The sequence below is a fragment of the Anomaloglossus baeobatrachus genome, chromosome 5 (assembly GCF_048569485.1).
Source record: "Anomaloglossus baeobatrachus isolate aAnoBae1 chromosome 5, aAnoBae1.hap1, whole genome shotgun sequence".
NCBI lineage: Eukaryota > Metazoa > Chordata > Amphibia > Anura > Aromobatidae > Anomaloglossus > Anomaloglossus baeobatrachus.
In genome coordinates this window covers 537,009,231-537,034,718 of record NC_134357.1, presented here as the reverse complement: position 1 = coordinate 537,034,718, position 25,488 = coordinate 537,009,231, and the positions used below count along the sequence as shown (strand labels likewise).

The 25,488-nt window shown below is 46.3% G+C and overlaps 1 protein-coding gene across 1 annotated transcript in view; it reads right to left on the bottom strand.

Moving 5' to 3' along the window:
• Positions 1-2,283: 2,283 nt before the first annotated feature.
• Positions 2,284-25,488, bottom strand: part of LOC142312183 (uncharacterized) — a 133,702-nt gene continuing 110,497 nt past the window's right edge. Inside the window, exon 12 of the mRNA XM_075351084.1 lies at positions 2,284-4,325. Within this exon, the coding sequence (XP_075207199.1) occupies positions 3,436-4,325 (890 nt within the window). The 3' untranslated portion in view covers positions 2,284-3,435. The remainder of the gene's footprint in view (positions 4,326-25,488) is intronic.

Here is a 25,488-nt window from a genome sequence, read left to right as displayed (position 1 = left end):
AGTAACTTTTCTCCAACACCATTTTCAAAAGTTACAAAAGAAACGAATCATGCAATCGATCTCCCGTGCTCTGTTGGTTAAACAAAAAAGCCACAGCCTGAATCCCCAGATCGTGACTTATACACGTATATAAGGACTCCACATCACTGGATGTGATATCAGTAGCCGGAACAGGAATATGGATAGAAGGGTCCAGTTGTTTCACATATCTTCTATTGCCATAATGGGACACTTATACGCCTTACCGTTGGCATGGTCTGATCTATCCCTCTGAAACTTACTTTTCTTTCCCTTCACTACATCCTTCTCAAATAGATCAATAATTGTTTTCAGTTTCTTCTTAAATGGCAGAACCAGATCCTCCTGATTTAAAGATTCCAGTGATTGTTCCTTGGCCCTAATCTCCTCCTTAAGCTTAATCAGCAACTTTTGATCATGTTCAACCAACATGTCCAACAAAATAGTTGAACACCTTTGTAGACCCTGTTCCCAATCACATTTGAAAGTGGGGTCGGCTTACCAGGCCGGAAAAATCTGTATTCTCAAGCCCCTAGGGATGATCTTCAACAATTTATATTCCTCCAAACTGCGTATATTCCACTAGATTTTAATCAAACGCTTATGTAAATTAATAAGGTCACTCATGAATTTTTGTGTGGGATCATCTACAGAAATTGTATTACCAGGTAAGGATATCTCCTCACCAAAGCCAAACATGCTACCTGCTTGATTGCTCCAAGTTGCCTCTCTGGCATCCAAATAAATGCTGCAATAAGGTGATAATATAATTAGATAAGAGAGTAAATCCGCTATTTATATAAAGCCAAGGTGTGCCGCCTCCCTGAAGTTGGTGGAATTCCACCAAAAAGAGCTGAGACAAAGAGAGTAGAGGGATGGCACCACCTAAAAATAGGACCTCCTAGGTACACAATATATTCATGGCTAAAAAAAGAAGATAAAAGACGTGTCTAATAAAACGGGATCACCACATATATGGTATCAAAAAACAAATCTCTTTTTATTATTTAACAAATCACACATAAAAAGCCACACATGACATAGAATACACCAAATACAAAAAATATATAATGACAATTCCGGACATCTAAAAGCAATTAAAAGCAAAATTGCACTTGAGTACAACCCACATTAGAGTACTGGTTTTGGTCCACACCTAATAAACCACAATTAAATATATACACACATGCCCTAAAATATCCCTGTGATCAAACCACAAAAAAAGGTTTTGCAGATGGATAGAATAATTAAAGCTGACAGCCTATGCAAAGAAAGCCTGCAAACATATCAACATGAAAAAATGCAATGAAAGACTAGAAACAAAGAGGAAAGGAGTTTTACAGGATAATATACAAGTCTTTATTAATGTAGAATATTAAAACCAATACAAATACATAAATACAGTGATGTTGTTATAATAAGACCTACATACAAATGACAACAGTGTAAGGAGAAGTGGGCTGGGCTAAGCCTGGACCAGCGCTGAAAAATGCACCGCCTCTACACTCCTGGAGTATACCCTCCCAACAATTGGAACAGTCGAAATGGCTAAACTGTAGATCCCAGCGGGAGAGGGAGAGGAGAGGTATATTTACCAGTGAGGGTGACAGCGCTGGAGCAAGCAGGCGGTAGGAGGGAGCCCCCAGGAACATCTGACGTACGTTTTGCAGAACTATACTCGCTTATCCATGATTAATTTTAAACACTGGGGACGATTGGACATGCAATGGGACCAATCATAAGTATGACTACCAATGCAAACATGTGGGATATATATGAGGATGCTAGGGCGAAACACGTGTCGGCGTCTGGACGTGGGCGTGGTATTGGGACCATATACTTGGCAGGTATGGTGTTCATATTGTGGTTGTATATATGTCTTTTCAGTGACACAGTATAGCAGCCTTTTCCAGGTATTTCTGGTTATACACCTCATGCATTGCTCATTACTATGTGCTTTGCATGATATGTATATATATATATATATATCATTGTTACTTATAACACAATAATATTTTGTCTGCCACTTACCATGGCAAAGATACACTTTGTTTCATTTGGCTGCAATCTGTGCAACTGATAGACTATCAGTATATTATGTGGTTACTAAAAAAAATTTTTGAGTGCACATATCTGCATATTATCAGTGCGGCATGTTATCGATACTTACAGCAAAAAATATTTTTCTTAGATATATATCCCACATGTTTGCATTGGTAGTCATACTTATGATTGGTCCCATTGCATGTCCAATCGTCCCCAGTGTTTAAAATCTTCCACCTTAAAGCACCTATATTGTTGTATCTACCTTTATTTACATTAAAAATATTCCAGTCACATTTTTTGGACTTTGTGTCACTCTTTTGACCAATATTATGGTCAATGCTGTGGGTTTAAAACAATATAATAACAATTAATTCAAATAAAGCCGTTCCATGTTATTTGGGAAAACCAGAATCTTCAGCATTCCCACCGTAGTACAATATAAACAAGATTTTCTTATTTCAATGCAGAAAATGAAGGGATAGTACATCAGGAAAATAGGATATTGCCAATAACAGAAAAATATTGACTATCAATATTATGTATATAGCATATAATGACTTTGAGTCAACAAATCCCCCAAATTCTTACTCCTTCTTGAGGTCATTAGTGGTCTGTCTGATGGGACTGTAAAGAAAGTGCTATTTTAAGGATTGGCCATTGCCTGTTCAAAATAGTTCTGATTGTGGACCATTCATGATTAAACGTAGATATAAATCTGATATTCTCATCTGAGTTTTTCTGAAGAGAAGGTTCCAGTAGATGATTTCTAGGGGTCCATTTGGCCCGTCTATATCCATTCTTTACATTTCGCCTACTATAACCCCTTTGTAGGAATCTTGTCTGCAGTTCACGGGCTTGAACCTCAAATCTCTCATTGGTGGAACAGATCCGTCTCATCCTCAAGAATTGACCAATCGGGACAGCTTTAATGGTGGAATATTGATGGATGAGGAGGCGTGTAAAAGGGAGTTGACAGATGTTGATTTTCGAAATACATCTGTCTGAATTGCTCCCTGTGAATCGACTATCATTTGAATATCCAAGCAGTCGATTCGTTGTTTATCAAACTTGTATGTGAGTCTGATATTCAAATCATTCTGATTGAGGGATGACATAAATTCCTTGAGCTGCTCGACTGGGCCCTGCCACAAAATAAAAATATCTATAAATCTTGTCCAGCACTGAATATGTGACATGGCCTGTGGACCCCCGTCCCCAAACAAACCCCACTCCCAGAAACCTAGGAAGAGGTTTGCGTACGAAGGTGCACAGGCCGTGCCCATAGAAGTGCCACGATATTGAAGCTAGAAACTATCCTTAAAAACAAAAAAATTGTGATGCAGGATGAAGTTGAGCAGCTCAAGGATCAGGTCACAAAAATGGCTGTCCCGGTTCGTACCTCTGAGGAAGAAACGGACCGCCTGCAGACCATGGGAGTGGTCTATGCAGGTGTAGAGAGATTCGACGTCTGCAGTGACTAGGATTGTCATGATCCACAAAGATCCCATCAACTCTCCTCAAGACGTCCGTAGTATCCTTACTGTTGGAGGGGAGTGTCTCCACCAAGGTTTTTAAATAGTAATCTATAAACCTGCACACAGGTTCACATAGACCTCCAATCCCTGAAACTATAGGACGTCCTAGGGAGTTGAGAGGATCTTTGTGGATTTTCGTCAAAATGTAAAGGGTGGGTATCTTGGGGTATGTAACAATTAAGCCCTCCATCACTTTTTTGGTGATGAGGCCCTCCTCAAAGGCCCTAGTAAGAATCCCTTGTAGTTGATGGGAAAAAGATGAGGGGGGACAAGAGTGTAGTTTGGAGTAGGTTTTGGTATTCGTTAACTGTCTATACACTTCCTTCTCATATAGTATTTTAGGCCAGATCACTATGTTTCCCCCCTTGTCCACATTTTTAAATACAATGTCATCCATGGCTCGTAGTTGGTCCAAAGCCACCCGTTGCATATGTGTCAGGTTATGAAAACGTCGTTTAGTTTGTATTTTTCTGAGGTCTTCAGTCATCAATTTAGTGAATATTAAAATAGGAGGACTTAGGGACAAGGGGGGAAACCTGGTTGATCTGAGCAAAATATCGGTTGGAAACGTACCTTGCTGCTCTTTAGTCTGTTCACATAAGAGTTCCTCCAATATTGTCAATGCTTCCCTTTCTGTCTCACTAGTGAATGGTGAATCTTCCGCTGATCTATTGGGGAATTTCTTTAATAAAAGGTTCCTTGCAAAGATGTGGAGGTCTCTGAGGGCTACAAAAAAAATTAAATCCATTAGTTGGAGAGAAGGTCATACCCATAGAAAGCACACTCAATTGTGCCTCAGAGAGCACATGTGATGATTAATTGATCACCTGTAGCGCTGAGTCATTAGCTTTACTCTGCTGTCTGGTGGTCATATGGTTTTCTTTCTGTGCTTTACCGCGTTTGTGGGATAATTGTGTTGGTGCACCTCCAATGGCCTCTTTAGTTGGAGCACAGCTCCCATACCTTAGATCTTCAAAAGATGTAAAAGATCTGAATGAATTTGATCTTGACTGTGAAGCTGAACTAGAGCTAGACGAGAGCCTAGATCTGATGTTATGAGATTTCCATCTATAGGCTATATTGGATGAGAAATCTTCAGTGTCTCTTTGAAATTTTTTTATTTTTATATGCTTGATTTTACCGCACATATCTAAGATGCTCTGCTTCAATTTCTTTATTCAGCGTTTTAATTGCCTCTGAAGAAAGATCCTGTTTAAGGGAAGTATAAATAGTCTCCATCTCTGCCTCAATCTCATTAAGGAAAATGCTATTGGATTCACAGAGCAGTTGCATAAAACCCTTCGAACAGGCACCGGCTAAATCCTCCCACTTCTTACGAAAAGATGTATCACTGACTTCTCCATTACACTGTACAGACTGCAGATAACGGCCCCTCATACATCTATAGCCCCTGCTGACCGCCGGATCAACTGGGGAAACTGGTCCAGGAGATCGGTGCTGTGTCCTGAGGTCACAGATCTGGAGCAAGAATGGGGCTGAGTAAGGCGTTATATGTTAGGAGGTAGGAAGGGTCGTACGATATTGTGGGGAGGGGGGGCGTTACTGTAGGAACATTACTGTATGATGAGCAAAGAAAACAGCTCACTACTATGAGAGCAAGGTAGATGCTAGAATGCGTGGGCTCCTTCCATGTATAACGTTATTTCTGTCACATGATATGGGGCGTGTTCAAAATGCAGCCCCGATGTTTCCAGATGGAATAATCATTTTTTTAAGTCCATGTGATCACGGAGTTGTTTATAACCGAAGCGCGGGTTTTATAACCGAAGACCACCGGGAGGGGAGTGCATGGGGGGCAAAGCCTGCATGATTATAGTAGACAGGACTAAATATCGCCACACCGACTAACCAAGCCGGTCACACCTGCTAACCTGAAAAGAGCCCATACATTCTAGGCTCAACCATAAGAGCAATTAGAGCTTCCTTACTTCCTAGTTTTCAGATTTTGGTTTAGTGATAGGCAGTCCGACTGTTTTTGGTGATCTGGTTCCCATGGTTCCACTCACCAAAACAGCCGGCTCTTTTGGATCGTAAATGGATCTCCATTAAATGTGTTCACCCCAGGGGAACACATTTAAGATTATATTAACGCCGCCGAAACCCGCATATCCGCTGCAAAATCCCACCCACTTACAACGGGCCAATTAAATTGTTGAGTGAGCGGGTTTTCATTCAGGTGGGCGGGGTTTCATCCATTGCACACCGAACTTTTACACCCAGGAAGAGCCATTAAGAGAATTTAGTGGTTCTCACTGCCGCCCGACCACCGTGCGGAGCTGCCGCCCGACCACCGTGCGGAGCTGCCGCCCGACCACCGTGCGGAGCTGCCGCCCGACCACCGTGCGGAGCTGCCGCCCGACCACCGTGCGGAGCTGCCGCCTGACCTACACCCCACCTATTGTCTCCTCCCCATAATCCTATAGAATGTAAGCCCGCAAGGGTAGGGCCCTCTTCCCTCTGTACTAGTCTGTCTACTGTAACTTGTATACGTATTTTGTATGTAACCCCCTTCTCATGTACAGCACCATGGAATTAATGGTGCTCTATAAATAAATAATAATAATAATAATAATAGAGTGTCGGCTCCTGTAAGTCACAGCAGCGAGCCGGCTTTGTTTCGGATCATTTGCGACCGACACATCACTAGTCACTAGTTGGGTTGAATGTGTTAGATGAAAAAGGAGAAAAAAGCATTCTGATACTTTGAAAGTGTCAAAACACCCCCCAACAAACAGTGTCAGAGCTGAAAGGGTTAATGCCGCCTGCTCCCCAGTAATGGGACGCAGTAATCTCCACATACCTCCTCCTGTAGAGCCACACACTCTTAGGGGTACTTTGCACACTACGACATCGCAAGCTGATGCTTGCGATGCCGAGCGCGATAGTCCCCTCCCCTGTCGCAGCAGCGATATCTTGTGATAGCTGCCGTAGCGAACATTATCGCTACGGCAGCTTCACATGCATATACCTGCCCTGCGACGTCGCTCTGGCCGGTGACCCACCTTCCTAAGGGGGCGGGTCATGCGGCGTCACAGCGACGTCACACGGTAGGCGGCCAAAAGAAGCAGAGGGGCGGAGATGAGCGGGACGTAAACATCCCACCCACCTCCGTCCTTACGCATTGTCGGTGGAGGCAAGTGAGATGTTCCTCGCTCCTGCGGCTTCTCACACAGCGATGTGTGCTGCCGCAGGAACGAGGAACAACATCGTACCGTCGCTGCAGCTACATTATAGAAATGTCAGACACTACACCGATGATACGATAACGACGCTTTTGCGCTCATTAATCATATCATACAGGATTTACACACTACGATATCGATAGCGACGCCGGATGTGCGTCATTTTCGATTTGATCCCACCGACATCGCAGCTGCGATGTCGTAGTGTGCAAAGTACCCCTTACAGTGTGGATATAGCTGAAAAAAAACACAAAGAAAGGAGCAGCTCACCAAGTGCTAAGCTTGATGTGGGTACGATGTACGGTGCACGGAAACTCTGGACCGGCCACCAGGAATCATAATGAACGAAAGTCTTACCAGCATCCGCATAAAGAATCTATTAAAAAATAAAACTTTTTTCCAAATCGATAAAAAAAGAGAAATATTGTTAAAACAGCAGTGTAGACAGAGGTCTACACGTTTCGAGTGGAAAACCGCTCTTAAAGCCAATATCAGTCACTGACAGCGACAATTAGTGTGATGGCCGGTGCATGCACTCATCAGCTCCCATCAGCCGCCCTGTGATACAGTTTTGGCTTGACCTGTGTTCCTGCCATGGTGGTCATCATATGAAGCCAAGCTGAAGCTCCTAGGAAGGTTTCTTCTTCCTACCGTTTTGTATTTGCTCCCAAATATCATAATTTGGTTATACAAGTATTTAAATCATAAAGATTTGTTCAGGAGATCTAAAGACCGAAGGCTGAAGACTCATCTCTAAAAGTCTATACGACAGGGAGGATTGGGGAGTCTGAATTGTTTTCTCTGTTCTATAGCTACATAACAGGGAGCCTGGAAACGTATAAATCAGCAGGTTTGGATGAAATGGGCAACTCCTCAGGTTCCACGCCTTGCTACTTATAATGGGTATGATATTTGGAAACAGAAAAACTGGGGACAAAACCAATTTCTGAAAACCCAACACTGAACAGTTTTATGTGATTTGGTGGAGCATGAAAAGCAGTGAGAATTAGTAACACACTGATCTCACTCCAATATGGGGGAACTGCACTTTCCAGAACATATTTTTGAGTGAATATAAAGTCTGGATTGCAAAATGTAAATATAAAATATCCATAATCTAGACAAAAAGACTGACAGTGACGGCACTCCCACAATTCAGTCTGAACAGGGGCAAAAATGAACATGACATAAAAAATACAGTTATTATTATTATCATTATTTATTATAATAGCGCCATTTATTCCATGGAGCTTTACAAGTGAAAGAGGGTATACATACAACAATCATTAACAGTACAAAACAGACTGGTATAGGAGGAGAGAGGACCCTGCCCACGAGGGCTCACAGTCTACAGGGAATGGGTGATGGTACAATAGATGAGGACAGAGCTGGTTGCGCAGTGGTGTACTGGACTGAGGGTTATTGTAGGTTGTAGGCTTGAGATGGATCTTGAGGTTCCTCTTGAAGCTTTCCACGGTAGGGTAGAGTCTGATATGCTGAGGTAGAGCATTCCAGAGTATGGAGGAAGCACGGGAGAAATCTTGTACGCGATTGGGGGAAGAGGAGATAAGAGAGGAGTAGAGGAAATCTTGTGAGGATCTGAGGTTGCGTGCAGGTAGGTACCGGGAGACTAGGTCACAGATGTAAGGAGGAGACAGGTTGTGGATGGCTTTGTATGTCATGGTTAATGTTTTGAACTGGAGTCGTTGGGCGATGGGAAGCCAGTGAAGGGATTGGCAGAGTGGCGAGGCTGGGGAATAGCGAGGGGAGAGGTGGATTAAGCGGGCCGCAGAGTTTAGCATAGATTGGAGGGGTGCAAGAGTGTTGGAAGGGAGGCCAGAGAGCAGGAGGTTGCAGTAGTTGAGGCGGGAGATGATGAGGGCATGCACTAATGTTTTTGATGATTCTTGGTTAAGGAAAGCACGGATCCAGGAGATATTTTTGAGTTGTAGTCTGCATGAGGTGAAGAGGGCTTGGATATATGGCTTGAAGGATAGAGCAGAGTCGAGGGTTACTCCAAGGCAACGAGCTTGTGAGACTGGGGAGAGTGAGCAACCATCAAGTTTGATAGAAAGGCTTGTTGGAGGAGATGAGTGAGGAGGAGGAAAGACAATGAACTCTGTTTTGTCCATGTTAAGCTTTAGGAATCGCGCAGAGAAGAAGGATGAAATAGCAGACAGACATTGTGGAATTTTGGTTAGTAGAGAGGTAATGTCAGGTCCAGAGAGGTAGATCTGTGTGTCATCGGCATAGAGATGATACTGAAAGCCGTGGGACTCTATGAGCTGTTTAAGGCCGAAGGTGTAGATGGAGAACAGCAGAGGTCCAAGAACTGAGCCTTGGGGGACCCCGACAGATAGGGGGCGAGATGAGGAAGTGGTGTGAGAATGGGAGATGCTGAAAGTTCGGTCGGTTAGGTATGAGGAGATCCAAGATAGGGCCAAGTCTGTGATACCGAGAGATGAGAGAATCTGTAGTAGGAGGGAATGGTCTACTGTGTTGAAGGCAGAGGACAGGTCCAGGAGGAGGAGGATAGAGTAGTGTCGTTTGGTTTTGGCGGTTAGTAGATCATTGGTGACTTTGGTTAGGGCAGTTTCAGTAGAGTTGCACTCTGAAATGCAAATGCATGCAAACAATAAATGTAAGAATATAGATGTGCAGTACTGCTTAAGGAAATCTAGGAAAAATTAAGATATTTAGCATACAAAAATGGCCCTTTCTATATCTGCCCAGTAGCCACGTCAAGGCATATCTCAATACTGGAAGCCTACACTGAACTGAAGAATCTCTCAGACTGAATTTTGGGAGTGCCGTCAGTTTTTTCGTCTAGATTATGGAGTCATATCCTCTGACTGTGCACCCCTCCCCCATTAACCACAGTTGATTTCATTCTGTAGTAGCAGGTCCTACTTGCCCATACACTTGTAGGTTTGTAACCCAGAAAGAGGCTTCAGTTCAGTGTAGATTTCCAGTATGTAAGATATGCCTTGATGTGGCTACTGGGCAGATATAGAAATGGCCATTTTCGTATGCTAAATCTCAATTTTTCCTAGGTTGTGGGGTGCCTGCATGCGTGTGCCATCTTATGCAAAGTGCCATCGTTGCTAAGTGCTGGGCAGTTATTTCAATGGCAATGGATCTGAGTCCTGCAGAATATCTCTACTAAACCCTGTCTTCTGGTACAACTTTCATCCTGCTTGCTGTATCTCCATGAGGCCTGCAGAATATCTTTACTAAACCCTGTCTTCTGGTACAACTTTCATCCTGCTTGCTGAACTCCATAAGTCCTGCAGAATATCTCTACTAAACCCTGTCTTCTGGTACACCTTTCATCCTGCTTGCTGTATCTCCTGCTATGTCACCTTTACATTAACTTTGATACTCAGATGTATGACTATTTTCCTCTTTGAAAATGTTATCTGATGGTGGAAGGTGTAATCGTGCAGTCTGGTATCAGGCTGGATGTAAAAATGCTTTGTTCTTTTTTGTTTCACTAATTGTTCCCTGGTGTGATTACCTTTTGTTAATTTCCCTTAACAAGCTGGCCTCCCACAATCCCCCTTACCTATTCCTCTAGATTTCCCTATATATTTAGGGCTTTTTTAAGGGGTGCACGTGTGTGGGGTGCCTGCATGTGTGTGCCATCTTATGCAAAGTGCCATCCTTGCTAAGTGCTGGGCAGTTATTTAAATGGCAATTAGTCAGGGCAGGAGGCAGGTAAACTACTCTTTGACACTTTTTGTTTCCACCATGACTATTATTCCTATCTCTATCATTCTATGTGCCTTTATTGTCCACTTTCACCGCCCTGTCCCCCCTCCATCACCACTAATCCACATCAGTCCCTCTCTCCTCCCCTCTCCTATGTACAGCTCCCAGGCTCTTTTCACCTGTCTGATTAATCTCAATCCATCATGCTCCAGGATCTTACACAAAAAACCATGCCACAAGTCCAAAAACCATCTGATCTTTCTCCTTCTACTCCTACTTCTTTCAGGGGATATCTCACCTAATCCTGGTCCACCCCATGCTAACTTTACCTCCTCCACCACCTCCCATAGAAACCCTGCTATCCTTACTAATATTAGTTGTACACCCTCACTTCCCTCTTTTAATTCAGCTCTCTGGAATCCACGATCTGTATGTAACAAGCTTCCTTACATCCACAACCTCTTTCTCAATAACTCTCTTAACCTACTAGCCCTCACTGAAACCTGGATTCAGGATTCTGACACTGCTTCCCCTGCTGCAATTTCTCATGGTGGTTTACACTTTACCCATTCACCAAGACCTAGAAACAGACATGGTGGTGGAGTCGGTTTACTCCTATCCCCACAATGCACTTTCCGGGTCATCCCCCCAGCTCCATCACTCTCATTCCCATTCTTTGAGGTCCACACCATCAGACTCTTCCATCCCCTCTGCCTCAGAGTAGCTGTCATATACCATCCACCAGGCTCACCCACCCAGTTCCTTGACCACTTTTCAGCTTGGCTGCCACACTTCATGTCCTCTGAATTGCCAACCCTCATCCTAGGAGACTTCAACATCCCCATGAACAGCCCCTACTCCCCATCTGCATCCCAGCTTCTATCTCTAACCACCTCCCTTTGCCTCTCACAGCTCTCATCCACTGAGACACATGAAGATGGTAACACCCTTGACCTGGTCTTTTTCCGCTTCTGCTCAATCTCTCACTTTGACAACTCACCTCGTCCCCTCTCTGACCACAACATCCTCTCCTTCAAGCTCACAAACCCTCGTCCGCCCCAGCATACTCCCACCTATCACACATTCAGAAACCTACAGGCCATTGACTCTCAGACACTTACAGGCTCGCTACACTTATCACTGTCCCCTATCTCCTCACTTTCCTGTCCTGATCTGGCTGTAAAGCACTACAATGACACACTCAGAAGCACCCTGGACCAAGTAGCACCCCTCACCCTCAGAACCTCCAAACACCGAGTAAAACAGCTTTGGCTCACATCACAAACTCTATTTCTCCAGCGATGCTCTAGGAGTGCCGAACGCCTATGGAGGAAAACCCGCACACCAGAAAACTTCCTCCACTACAAGTTCATGTTAAGGACCTACAACTCTTCCCTTCACCTCGCCAAACAGACCTACTTCACCACCCTTAGGGTACCTTCACACTTAGCGATGCAGCAGCGATCCGACCAGCGATCTGACCTGGTCAGGATCGCTGCTGCATCGCTACATGGTCGCTGGTGAGCTGTCAAACAGGCAGATCTCACCAGCGACCAGTGAACAGCCCCCAGCCAGCAGCGACGTGCAAGCGACGCTGCGCTTGCACGGAGCCGGCGTCTGGAAGCTGCGGAGACTGGTAACTAAGGTAAACATCGGGTATGGTTACCCGATGTTTACATTAGTTACCAGCGCACACCGCTTAGCTGTGTGTGCAGGGAGCAGGGAGCCGCGCACACTGAGCGCTGGCTCCTTGCTCTCCTAGCTACAGTACACATCGGGTTAATTAACCCGATGTGTAATGCAGCTACATGTCACAGTGCAGAGAGCAGGGAGCCGCGCACACTGCTTAGCGCTGGCTCCTTGCTCTCCTAGCTGCTGTACACATCGGGTTAATTAACCCGATGTATACAGCAGCTACATGTGCAGAGAGCCGGAGCCGGCAGCACAGGCAGCGTGAGAGCTGCGGAGGCTGGTAACTAAGGTAAATATCGGGTAACCACCTTGGTTACCCGATGTTTATCTTGGTTACAAGCTTACCTCAGCTGTCAGACGCCGGCTCCTGCTCCCTGCTCGCTTCATTTGTCGCTCTCTCGCTGTCACACACAGCTATCTGTGTGTCACAGCGGGAGAGCGCCTTTGAAGAAAACGAACCAGGGCTGTGTGTAACGAGCAGCGATCTCGCAGCAGGGGCCAGATCGCTGCTCAGTGTGACACACAGTGAGATCGCTAATGAGGTCACTGCTGCGTCACAAAAAGCGTGACTCAGCAGCGATCTCGGCAGCGAGCTCGCTGTGTGTGAAGCACCCCTTATTCTCCTCACTATCTAACAATCCAAAAAAGCTCTTTGACACCTTTCACTCCCTCCTCAGTCCCAAAGCACACACCCCTATCACAGACCTTCATGCTGATGACCTGGCTTCGTATTTCACAGAGAAAATAGAAAACATCCGCCGAGAGATCAGCTCCCAGCCACCAAGCTTTGTGAATCTCATCCCTCCCCATATCCCATCCAGCTCACTTTCCACATTTGACCCAGTCACAGAGGAGGAAGTCTCCAGGCTCCTCTCTTCTTCTCGTCCTACCACTTGCCCTACTGACCCCTTTCCCTCACACCTTCTCCAGTCCCTCTCTCCGGTTGTCACTACTCACCTAACTAAAATCTTCAATCTCTCTCTCTCTCTTTTCTGGTATCTTCCCCTGCTCCCTCAAACACTCTATTATTACTCCAATATTAAAAAAAACCTTCTCTTGATCCATCCTGCACAAGCAACTACAGACCAGTCTCCAATCTCCCCTTCATCTCTAAACTCTTGGAGCGCCTGGTCTACTCTCGTCTCACCCGCTACCTCTCCTCTCACTCTCTTCTAGATCCTTTACAGTCTGGCTTCCACCCTTTACACTCAACAGAAAATTCCCTTGTCAAAGTGACCAATGACCTATTGACAGCAAAACGTAATGGTGACCACTCTCTGCTTATTCTACTTGACCTTTCTGCCGCCTTCGACACTGTTGACCACCATCTCCTTCTCTCTATGCTCCATTCTATCAGCCTAAAGGACACTGTGCTTTCCTGGTTCTCTTCCTATCTTTCTGGCCGCTCATTCAGTGTATCATTTGCAGGCTCCACATCTTCTCCTCTTCCTCTCACTGTTGGGGTCCCTCAAGGCTCAGGGAGACTCAGGGGACCCCTTCTGAGGAAGAGACGAAACGATCGTTAAGGGGGATCCTGTGGCTCTCATGTAAGATCTATATTAAGGCTTATGGTTCATTGCCGCTCTATATGATTTGTTTGACAGTATGTTGATTTAATTCTTGAACCTGCTTGATAAAATATTGCTCTAATTACATCTTTGTTTCTGGCTTAATGTTATGTGACTTGCCTGGTAACATACTGATGTAATTCTACTCCTGCAAGTGTTTGGCAGACTGAATTCCTTTCTGTTAACCCTTTGTATACCTGTTTGATGAGTATTGCTCTAGTCACATTACTATTGTAACGCCTGCCTGGATCCACAGACTCAGATGGGCTGTAAAGGGGAGGCTAGAGGGAAGCCACTCACCAAGTAGGACCCCCAGAACCCTGAAACCCTTTAACCCCTATACAGGGATTTGGAATTACACCGGGAACTGGAGATCACTACCTGTGGAAGGCTGCAGTCCGATGAGAGTTGTAGTCAGGCAGGGTCAAACCAGGAATTGCGGAACAGGGACAGAATCAGCAGGCAGTGACGTAGTCAGTAAACGTAGCAGAGGTCAGATCCGGGTCAGGCAGCAAGGTACAAAAACAGTAGGCAGAAGGGTAGTCAAAACACGCAGAAGTCAACACACAGGAATCACCAAACAGAATAGGACATAACAGGAGCCAGGAAAATCAGAACTATATCTGGCAGTAATCATGTGACAGGAGGGGAAATAAGAAGGGTGTGGTGTCTTCCCATTGGCTGTAGCTGAACACTGGCAACTTCAGCTGGAAGACACATGCCACCGACAGTCAGCCAGCGGTACTGCAGATCCCAAGCTATCCCAGCCCAGTGGATGATCGGAGCCCACTGGTGCCGCTGGCATCGACTTCTCTCCCATCACCAGCACCATCCATGGCAGGAACACGGCGTCACCTGCCGATCAGAGCAGAAGTCGCTTGAGCAGACTCCGGCGGTGACGTAACAACTATTCATGGATTAATGTTATGTGGCTTGCCTAATAACATGCTGATGTAACTCAATTCCTGCAATCGTGTAACGGATTGAATTTTGCTCTGTTAACCCTTTATAGAGATGCATAGATACTTTTGGTATCTGTTCACAAAGAGTTTTTTAGTAACCTTTGTGACAATGTGAGTGCCTATAGAGACCTTTTTTTCTGATGCAGTTTTTCTGTGGCTTGCCTTATATAATTAAAAACCCTGCATAGACTTATTGGAATCAGCAGATTAAACCCACTTTTTCATCCCTAAACTAAACTATTCAACCCCCCTTTTTTCATGTATCTTTGGTCTCTTAAATTATCTATTTATTTTTAGCAGTATGCTAATGCACTAGCACTTTCCCATAGATCACTAATTATATATTATATCTGTGTAACAGACCTTGATACGTGTGAATTAGGGATTGAGTACTTTTGCAGGAGACCAACCTCATAAAAACATATGTACAAAAATTTGTTAAAAAAAGTGTGTGTGTTATGAACCTGTATAAATGTATTATGTACAATGTAAAAAAAAGAAACTAACACTTATTGAGCCAGGATATTTTTATATCATTATCCATCTTTTTAATATTTTTCTTGTGTGTATGTATGTCCAATAAAATAATAAAGAATTTGAATGTTTTATGAGAAATTGGGTCATTGGAATTATTTGGAACTTCTGATATCTGATGACCCTGAAAGTAGGTTGATAAGTTGGGAATAGAACACAAGTGACTGTCTGACTGCAGTTTGCAACATCATGTCTGCTCTCTATCTGAAACTTATCCTTTCCAAAACTGAACTTCTTTTCCCTCCATCTCCCAACCTTCCTAAACCTGACATCTCCCTCTCTGTGTGTGACACAACGATAAGTCCTAGGCAGCAAGCCCGCTGTCTGGGTGTTATACTTGACACTGATCTCTCCTTCACCTCCCACATACAATCTCTTACCCGCACCTGCTGCTTGCACCTCAAGAACATCTCTAGAATCCGCCCCTTTCTCACAATGGAAATGACAAAAACCCTCACCATGGCCCTGATCCACTCTCGCCTTGACTACTGTAACTTTCTATTAATTGGTCTCCCCCTAACTAGACTCTCTCCTCTACAGTCCATCCTTAATGCAGCAGCCAGGGTCACCTATCTGGCTAACCGCTACTCGGATGCCTCTGCTCTGTGCCAGTCATTGCACTGGCTGCCCATATATCACAGGATCCAATTCAAACTGCTTGTTCTCACCCACAAAGCTATCCACAGTGCAGCACCCCCCTACATCTCCACCCTCCTCTCTGTCTATCACCCCACCCGTTCTCTACGCTCTACAAATGACTTTCGACTAACATCCACACTAATTCGAACCTCCCACTCCCGAATCCAAGACTTCTTCCGAGCTGCCCCAAACCTCTGGAATGCTCTACCCCAAGAAGTTAGGACGAATCACAACTTACTCAGCTTCAGACGCACCCTAAAAATGCCTCTTTTTAGGGCGGCCTATCACACTCCCTAGCCGAACTAATTTCACCTAATCCCTCCACAACTTATCAGAAAATAACCCCACGTCAAACTCCATGGCACCCAAATGCATCTCAAGGCTCTGGCCAACTGGTCCAGGAAGCCATTAACTATCCCCCATTTCCATGAGATGGCTGGATTGTCATTGTAAATAAGCACTTGTACATTGCCCCTCCCCCCCATCTCATTATAGATTGTAAGCTCTCATGAGCAGGGTTGCCTTTTTTCACTTTAAATATTGTATATTCTATAACTGTTACTTGTTTGTATATGATCATCCTGAATTGTAAAGCGCTGCGGAATATGTTGGCGCTATAGAAATTAAGATTATTATTATTATTATAGGTTTCCTTAAGCAGTGCTGCATATCTATACTCTTGCATTCATTGTTTGCATTTCAGAGTGCAACTATCTTTTTTTGTCATGTCATGTTCAGTTTTCCACCTGTTCAGACTGAATTTTGGGAGTCTTTTTGTCTAGATAATGGTGACGTATGAATTTCATATTCCTCATGATTTTTCTCACACCTTCCCCCCTTTAGAGGGCATTGCGGCCTTTCATTCCCTTTCAGATTGAGAAACAGTTGCCTCCGTGAGGTCACTCCGCCACTCAAGACACTTACTGGTAGGGCAGCCTGGAATCCCTGGCAAGAGATGGCGAGTAGTAGGTTTAGGACCCCACCTTTAGAGGAACTCTCTGGGCCTTGTTCTGGGTCAATTATTCCTCAGGAGTAGGGCCAGAAAGCAGTGCGCTACTTGCATCCTCGGTACTCCGTCTGTGGGTGACAGCGGCTATGTAGGCCGTCTCCCCTGGGATTAACAACACCCTCCCATCAGCTTGACTACCTGGGGGGCAACACTTTTCTGTTGTCCTGTCAGCTGGGGATGCCACTTTCCCACCACCCTGAGAATCTGTGTCCTTCAACTTGGCAGGCGGTGGGAAATTCTTCCTTATCGTTCTGACAGGTGATGAGTACCGCTGTCCCATCCCCCTGACAGACACTGGGTCCAACTTTCCCCTCTGGACAGGTTATGGGTACAACTTTCCTATCACCCTGACTGGCTGTTGGAAAACCTTGACATTGACATATTATAGGAACTAATTTCCCATACCTCTAACAACTGGTGGGTTAGCCCTTCCCATCATCTAGACAGGTTATGGGTGCCACTTGTCTATCACCCTGGCCAGCTGTGGAAGCCCTACCTTTCCCTTCACCCTAACAACCAGTGAGTACACTCTTTCCATCATCCGGACAGGTTATGGGTGTAACTTTCCAATCACCCTGACAAGCTGTAGAAAGCCCTTCCTCATTACTTTGACAGGTGATGGGGACCTCTTTCCCATCACCCTGACAAACAGTGAGTATAAGTTCCCCATCGTCTGGACCAGCAGTGAATTTTTCCACCATTCGGGCCAGCCGTGAGTAACATTAACTGTTGGTCCCTGAGGCATGCCTCTGGAGAACCTTGCTGGAGCAGGACCTGGTACAGCTGTCCTTGGTCCCAGACCAGACCACCCACTCAGAGTCTGAGTGAGGCTGTGCCGCCTGCTGCTCTTAAGAGCTTTCAGGCTGTTGTCAGCTTCCAATGCTGCCTGAAACCCCTGACTGGACGTGGTCAGAGTAGACAAACTGCCACATCTTCTGTCAGTTCCCGGGGACCTGTGTCCTGGCCTCCGTATGACTCGGTTGCCACATGGTTGGAAGGGGGATAAGCTGTCAGACCTCCGTGAGGCTACTTGGGCTCTAGCAGTACCATTGCAGGTGACAGCAGCTCGGCCGCTGTTACCATGGGTCATGCCTGCGTCATCTCCATTTATGTCGGTTCAGGCAGACTTATCTAGTTCCAGACACCCCAGTTGTGGAGGAGCCTTGCAAAGAGATCTTACCTGGGAGTTCTTCCGCACCAGGGATAGCTCCAATTTCAAATGCCAGCTCCCCTCTGCAGCAGTGGCAGAACCCTGCCGTGGGGTCTCATCCAGCGACCTCCCATTTCCTGTGGCAGCCCCTACCTCCAGAACAGTATCCTGCCCTCTGCTTTATGCCTGTAGAGGGCAAGAGGTTCCAACACACTGGCTGATTACTTGTAAAAGCATAGTCACACCTTTCTCTGACCTCCCCTCTATCACAGCCATAGCTGTGTGTGTGTCTGTGGTGTCAGTGTAAGCAAAAGACTCAGAGCTCACTCCCTCCTCCCTTACAGCAGGCACAAAAAACCCAGTGACATCAACAGGGCACAGATCAACACTAGCTGAAGGATCAGCACTTAGGGTTTCAGTGGCCACATACTGGGACGCTAGCTGACCCAAATCTGCAAAACATTTGCAACAATATTCACAGTTATTCCAACATCCCTCTTCCAGCGACCCAGTTCAAATAAACTTTGACGACGGGCAGCTTCAGTTTAATGCTTCCAATCGAAGAGATGGTAAGGATTTTCAGGTGCCAAATTTTGGGGGGACACCATCTCCAGCCATACCAGGATCATCTCAGCGCTGGTGTTCCGCAGTCCCCACAGCCTGGTCAATGGTGACAGGTTTGAAATTGTCCAAGGACCTTCCACCACTCCACCCATACACAACACTGTGGATGGTTTTGTGAATCGAGTCTCATTGCACTTTGTACGCGTGGCTCTAAGGTGTCCGACTTGATTGCAGAGGTGGCACCTTCTGGGTTCCACCATGGGCCTGGAGAAGGGAGTCAAGGGGTATAACCCCTGCAGTCTAGGGGCAGGGGAAACAGATGTAGGGTTCATCTTACCCCCTCTCCAGGTGCTGTTGAATGGTTTCTTCGCCTCAGCGGTCCAATTATCCATGTAGTCATCCACCAGGGTGGCCATAGCGGTGGACCCCTGTGACTTCTGGCCACGAATGAACTGGGGGATTATTCTCGGGGCTGTTACACAAATGTTGTACCGTGATAAACAAATCCAGAATCTGTGGGCCGGTGGTGAGCTGCAGGCCCTTGGTCCAGTGGTCGACAGCTCTCGCTAGGGCTCACCGGAGGTCGGCTCAGTTGTCCTTTGGTCCCCGTTTCAGGCTGCAGAATTTCTTGTGGTAGGACTCTAGAGTGAGGTTGTACTGTTGGATCAGGGCCTGTTTGATGACGTCATAACCCTGATCCGCCTCAGTAGGCAAGTCCTCAAGGATATCAGGGCCTCACTCCTTAAACAAGGTGTCAGGTATTTGGCCCACTAATCCTTGGCCAGGTGGTGCTGCAGGCAAGTTCATTCAAAGGTCAGCAAAAATGAGTCCAAGTCTCCATCCTCCTCCAGCACTGGGAAGTCCTCAATCCGGACCTTTGGATGCTTGGTCTCTGTGGATAGTCCAGGGTGGATGATGACGGGGTCTGGAGCTGAGCTAGCTTCAGCTGGTGGTTTTGCTCTGCCTGCCATTCTGTTCGTCGTTCTGCGGCCTCACGCTCTGCCTGCCACACACCCCTCCTGCGGCCTTACGCTTTGCCATGACGATCTTGTATGTGTCCTGGTCTCCAGCATACAGACAGGGCAGAGCAGCTTGAAGGAGGGCATCTGAGACTGCTTGGCTGGGAGAATGGGCAGATGGTAAGCTGCCCACTGCAAAGCCAGGGGGTAAGCAGCCCGCTGCAGAGCCAGGTGGTGCGCTGGCCACTACAGTGCTGATGACTGGCGTCTGGCTCCTTGATGACCCTTGACTAGGTTCCTCCTCACCGCACACAACATTGCTAGGTGGTGCGTAGTCCACTGCAGAGCTCCTCCTCACCGCGCACAACACCGTCCTCCACCTTTTCTGCTCCGACCATGGCATTGGCTAGTTCTTTAGCTTTGCTTATTGTGCTTTCTGCCATTCTTGCAGTCTTTGGTCACGGACACAGAGCTGCAACCTGATGCACCCACACACCTTACAGTATCTGACACTCTATTGTTGAGCTGGTCTTAAGACCCTAGCAGCCACAGCTGCTACTGGCAGTCTTTAGTGTCTGAGAGTATGGGTCTCACACTATAATATCAATCCCAGCGCGCTGTGACCAATATGTCACGTACCAGGCCAAGGGGTCAGTCAAGATCCCTCCACTCGGTCGTGGGCCTGTTAATCTGTAAATAAACAGCACCACGCAGCCACACCTTGATGTCTCTAATATGTGGGAGCCACATGATAAGACCTCGTCACTTCCGCCAACATGCCATGTTTCTCACCCTCCCGAGTAGTACGTAAGGTCTGCTTGACGCAATGGAACACTGACACCTACTGTCCCCGCAACCACAGGGGAAAACGTTGAGGTAGACAAAGCTGGCTGCGCATCCTCTGGCATGACACTTAGCTTTCTCATAACCTCGACTGGTCGCCAGAACCTTTGCACCAAACAGGCTGTAAACAGGATTCAGAAGCACTGATTTAACAGCTGATGAAGCTTAAGTAGGCAAGTGGCAGAGAACAGGGCAGAAACGTATAAGTTGAGGACTCCATATTGATTGAGGGGAAGGTTGATGCAGCAAGACAGGAAACAAGATGGCCGATGGAAAAAACAGACTCAAGTAAAAGTGACAGCAGACATGGCAAAAAGTGAAAACCTCACAGTGGAGTACAGAGATCGAGGGTGGCTTATGGTATCATACAAACTGTTCGTGACGGTGCAGGAGCCAGTGGAACAGGATTCTTCAGGTCCAGTACAGCAGTCTGCCACAAGTTCCTTGTTAGATATAGGTCTGGTCCACTAGCAGGACTATATCACGCCAGAAACCAGTCCAGGTAGCATGTAATGTTAAACCAAGCTCATGGACATGGGGTTCATGGATCAAGATAAAAGAAACAGCCCAAGATAAATTTTATATTTAATCGCCTTAAGGGCACACTAGATAATACACTATATACAAGAAGGGATTTACCGATATTATGTCAAAAGAACAGTTACAGATCAGTTATGGTTGCAAACAGATACACAGATGGATCAGTTACCTTGTTCCTTTATGATTAGGCAAGGTGCTGGGTTGCGCAGGGCAGGCGCTGTGGAGCCACACGTTTTCCTCGGACTCCTCACACGTGTGCCACACATGACCTCTCAGAGAAGAACACTCACAAAATGTCTGCTCTGATATTTATGAACCTACATACCCCCCAATGTCCCATCCCACCTTATGACCTAAAACTGGGCAGGACATATGTTGTGGCTTTAGTTTACAAAATGTTATGGACAGACAGTTCTGGGGGTATACAGCACTGGGGTTAGGGGACAGAGTTCTGGGGGTATACAGCACTGGGGTCAAGGGACAGACAGTTTTGGGGGTATACAGCACTGGGGTCAAGGGACAGACAGTTCTGGGGGTATACAGAAAGGAGATAGGACCCTGCTTCACCTTATAGGTGCTCGGGAGAAAAAATCGACAATAATAAAGAGAGAACTCCGGCACTCTATCCCAATACTGTCAGACAGGAAATTAATAGAAAAAAAAGGATTCTTTTTATATATATTTTTTTATTTATTGAAAAAAAGAATTCACGCATATATGATGTCCAAAAAACAACGTTTCAACCATAATATGGTCTTCATCAAAGGACCATCTGTGATTATCAGGCAAGGTGAGTTGTTACTAGGCGATGCGGCGCGGCAAGCACCAAGGAGAAGAAACTCAAGAACATGAATCTACATAGAACCTTAGGTCTATCAATTGTCGGTATGTCCACAACCACTATACTGGTATAGCCCAATCATATTATATATTCAGGTATAGCCACAGTTTTATATGTAATCGTCTTGTTAATGGATATGATTATCCAGTAGGAGGGAAGCAGTGGCTTGCCCCTCTATCCTATAAGTATTGTCAAGCAGTGTCAAAATCCAGGATTAGTGTGGGCTTGTATACTGTAGTGAAAGTGCAATTATATATCCTTTTTGTAGTCTATACTGCAGCCCATGGGGATACATGCCACTGTGCTTGAATATGTAGTAAACAAATTCTGATCAGGTTCCAAGGTAGGTAATAGGTATACCCTAACGGGTGCAGGACTATCTGAACCTGTGTGATAGAATAATTGGACCAGCTCCCTCTGCGTGGCGTCCCACAGTAACAACCCTAAGGCTGCTTCGTGCGGCCCGCAGGCCCGTGCCCCCGTTGACTATCGCGGCCAGTGCAGGGGCCGCAGCCACTGACTGCACTTTATGTCAGATGAATATTTTGCCGTCGCTGCGCGCTCAGAGTCACGCTCTCTATGCACAACTATTCCTCCAATGGAAACTGCATGACCTCAGCTGCTTACCTCTGATTGGCGGACGGCTAGGGCTGCATTTGAAATGTTGTGTACAGAGAGTTTGACTCTGCGCGCACAGCGCCGGCAAAACAATCATCTGACATAAATCACTGACAGGGGCTGCGGCCCCTGCATCTGCCGCGATAGTCACTGGGGGCACGGGCCTGCACACAGCAAGAAGCAGAGATGAGGCAGCCGAGGGAACACGGAACAGGTGAGAAGAATGGTGTTTTTTTTTGTGTGTGTATATGAAGGACGGCACCTTAGTACTGGATACGTCATGGCTCCCTGGTAATTAAGGACCCATGACGTACCCAGTACGTCATGGCGAAATTGCGGCCCCGGAGCCCTGGTGGCTGCGATCACTTTGCAAATACCTTAGATTCAGATTCGGGGAAGAGAGGACCTCTGCCTGACCTCAGGAGGGGTGGTGTCTCCCCCCCCGGACCTACGGAGGCTGTGATTGGCTGACGAACGCAACTCAGCTAATCACGGCCACTGTAATGTTTCAGCCATTGAAAATGGTTGAAACATTGAAATCCAGCCATGATCAGTGCAGCTATAGCACTGATCATTGGCTGGAGCTGGGTGAACTCTGTTTCACCCGCCCCCAGCTCTGATTGGAGAGAGCGGCCTTGTGACTGATCTCTCCAATCACTGTGGATCTGGGGCCGGTGACCGCTCCCCTCAGCTTCACTCCATCTGTGAAAGCTGAGGAGAGCGATTGGTAAGTTATAGCGCCACTGCCCCCCTTCAGCCGCCGCCGTCACTGCATCTGATCCGCTGCCGCCACTGCCCCCTTTCAGCCGCCGGCGCCTCCGCTGCAGCAGTCACTGCCTCCGATCCGCCGCCACTCCCCAAATCTTCAGCCTCCCCTCCATCCACCACCGCTCTCCCCCATTAGCCGTTGTCCCCCTCCCCGATCTGCTACTCGCTCTCACCCATCCTCTTCATCTGCTGCCCCCTCTCCCACCCTCCTCCATCTGCTGTGAGCCTCCTACTGCTGTGAGCCTCCTAAAGCTGTGAGCCTCCTACTGCTGTGAGCCTCCTACTGCTGTGAGCCTGCTGCCTAGATCCATCCTGTAAGGTAGCTATCCCCAATAAAATCTCCCACTCCCCTTCCATCTCCCCCCCATCTGCCTCCGCTCCTCCATCCGCTGCACCCTCTCCCATCCGCCGCCGCGCCTCCATCCGCTGCGTCCTCTCCCATCTGCCGCCGCTTCCCAACCGCCACCACCCTCTCCCAGCCGCCGATGCCCTCACATCCGCCTCCAACCCATCTGCTGCTGCCCCCCCCATCTGCTGCTGCCTCATCAATCTGCCTCCATCTCTCCTGTGATCCTGCTGCTGTTCTGATCCATCTTGTAAGTATTGTTTATGGCTCTTTTCTAACTATCCCCAATCCCACCTTCCCCTCCTCCCCCCCGCCTACTTGCCGCCAAGCGCTGATCAGTTACGTGATTGGCTGATCAGGTACGTAATTGCTCGAATTTTTGCTTTTTTTGTGCACCCCAAATAAAACAAAAAAAAGACAAAACTTGAACAATTAGTTACCTGATCAGCAAGCGTCCTGCAGCCATACTCGACTTTGGACAGAACTTCTTTATTGCATCCCACCTAGTCTCCCCCCTTTTTACAGCACATCCGTACGTGCGTCCTGATTTTTTTTTATGCAATGAGGGGTCTAGTTTCTAAAATGGGGTCTCATGTGGGGGAGTTCTACTGTTTCTGCACATCAAGGGCTCTTCAAACGCAACATGGTGCGGCTAACGATTCCAGCTAATTTTCTGTTCAAAAAGTCAAATGACGCTCCTTCCCTTCCGAGTATTGCCGTCTGCCCAAACGGTGTTTTTCGCCATATATGAGGTATCTGCGAGCTCAGAAGAAATTGCCCAACAACTTTTGGAGTCCATTTAATCCTGTTACCCTTGTGATAATGCAATATTTGAGGCTAAATTAACATTTTTGTTGCAAAAAGTAAAATGTTCATTTTTTCCTTTCACATTGCTTTAGTTCCTGTAAAGCACCTGAAGGGTTAATGTGGTTCTGAGTAGCCTGAGGGGTGCCGTTTTTGGAATGGTGTCACTTTTGGATGTTTTGTGGTGTCATGTAGACCTCTCAAAATCACTTCAAATGTGATGTGGTCCCTAAAAAAAAAGTGGCTTTGTAAATTTTGATGTAAAAATGAGAAATTGCTCATAAACTTTGAACCCCTATAACTTCCTTATACATTTTTTTCCCCAAAATTGTGCTGATGTAAAGTAGACATGTGAGAAATGTTATTTATTAATTATTTTGTGTCATATGTCTCGCTGGTTTAAGAGCATAAAATTCAAACTTTGAAAATTGCATAATTTTCAAAATTTTACGATTTTTTTTTCCCACAAATAAATGCAAAAGATATTGTCCTAAATTTACCACTAACATGAAGCCCAATATGCCACGAAAAAACAATCTCAGAATCACAGGGATCCGTTGAAGCGTTCCAGAGTTAAAACCTCATAAAAGGACACTGGTCAGAATTGCAAAAAATGGCCAGGTCATCAAGATGAAAACAGGCTGAGGACTGAAGGGGGACCAGTATGGGACATACCTACAAGCAGAGGACCAGGAAAGGGCACATTACTACAAGAAGAGGACCTTAGTAAAAGGGGACAGTGATGGGCCACATTTATACAGGATGAGCACATTACTATAGGATGGGGACAAGGTGGGCACATTACTATGGGATGGGGATAAGGCTGGGGACAGTACTATAGGATGGGGACATTACTATAGGATGGGGACATTACAAGAATAGGCACAATACTATTGGATGGGGACATTACTATAGGATGGGGACAAGGATGAGGCACATTACTACAAGATGGGAACAAGGATGAGGCACATTACTACAAGATGGGAACAAGGATGGGGAACATTACTATAGGATGGGGACAAGGATTGGCACATTACTATAGGATGGTGACAAGAACTGGCACATTACTATAGGATGGGGACAAGGCTGGGGACATTACTATAGGATAGGGACAACGATTGGCACTTTACTATAGGAT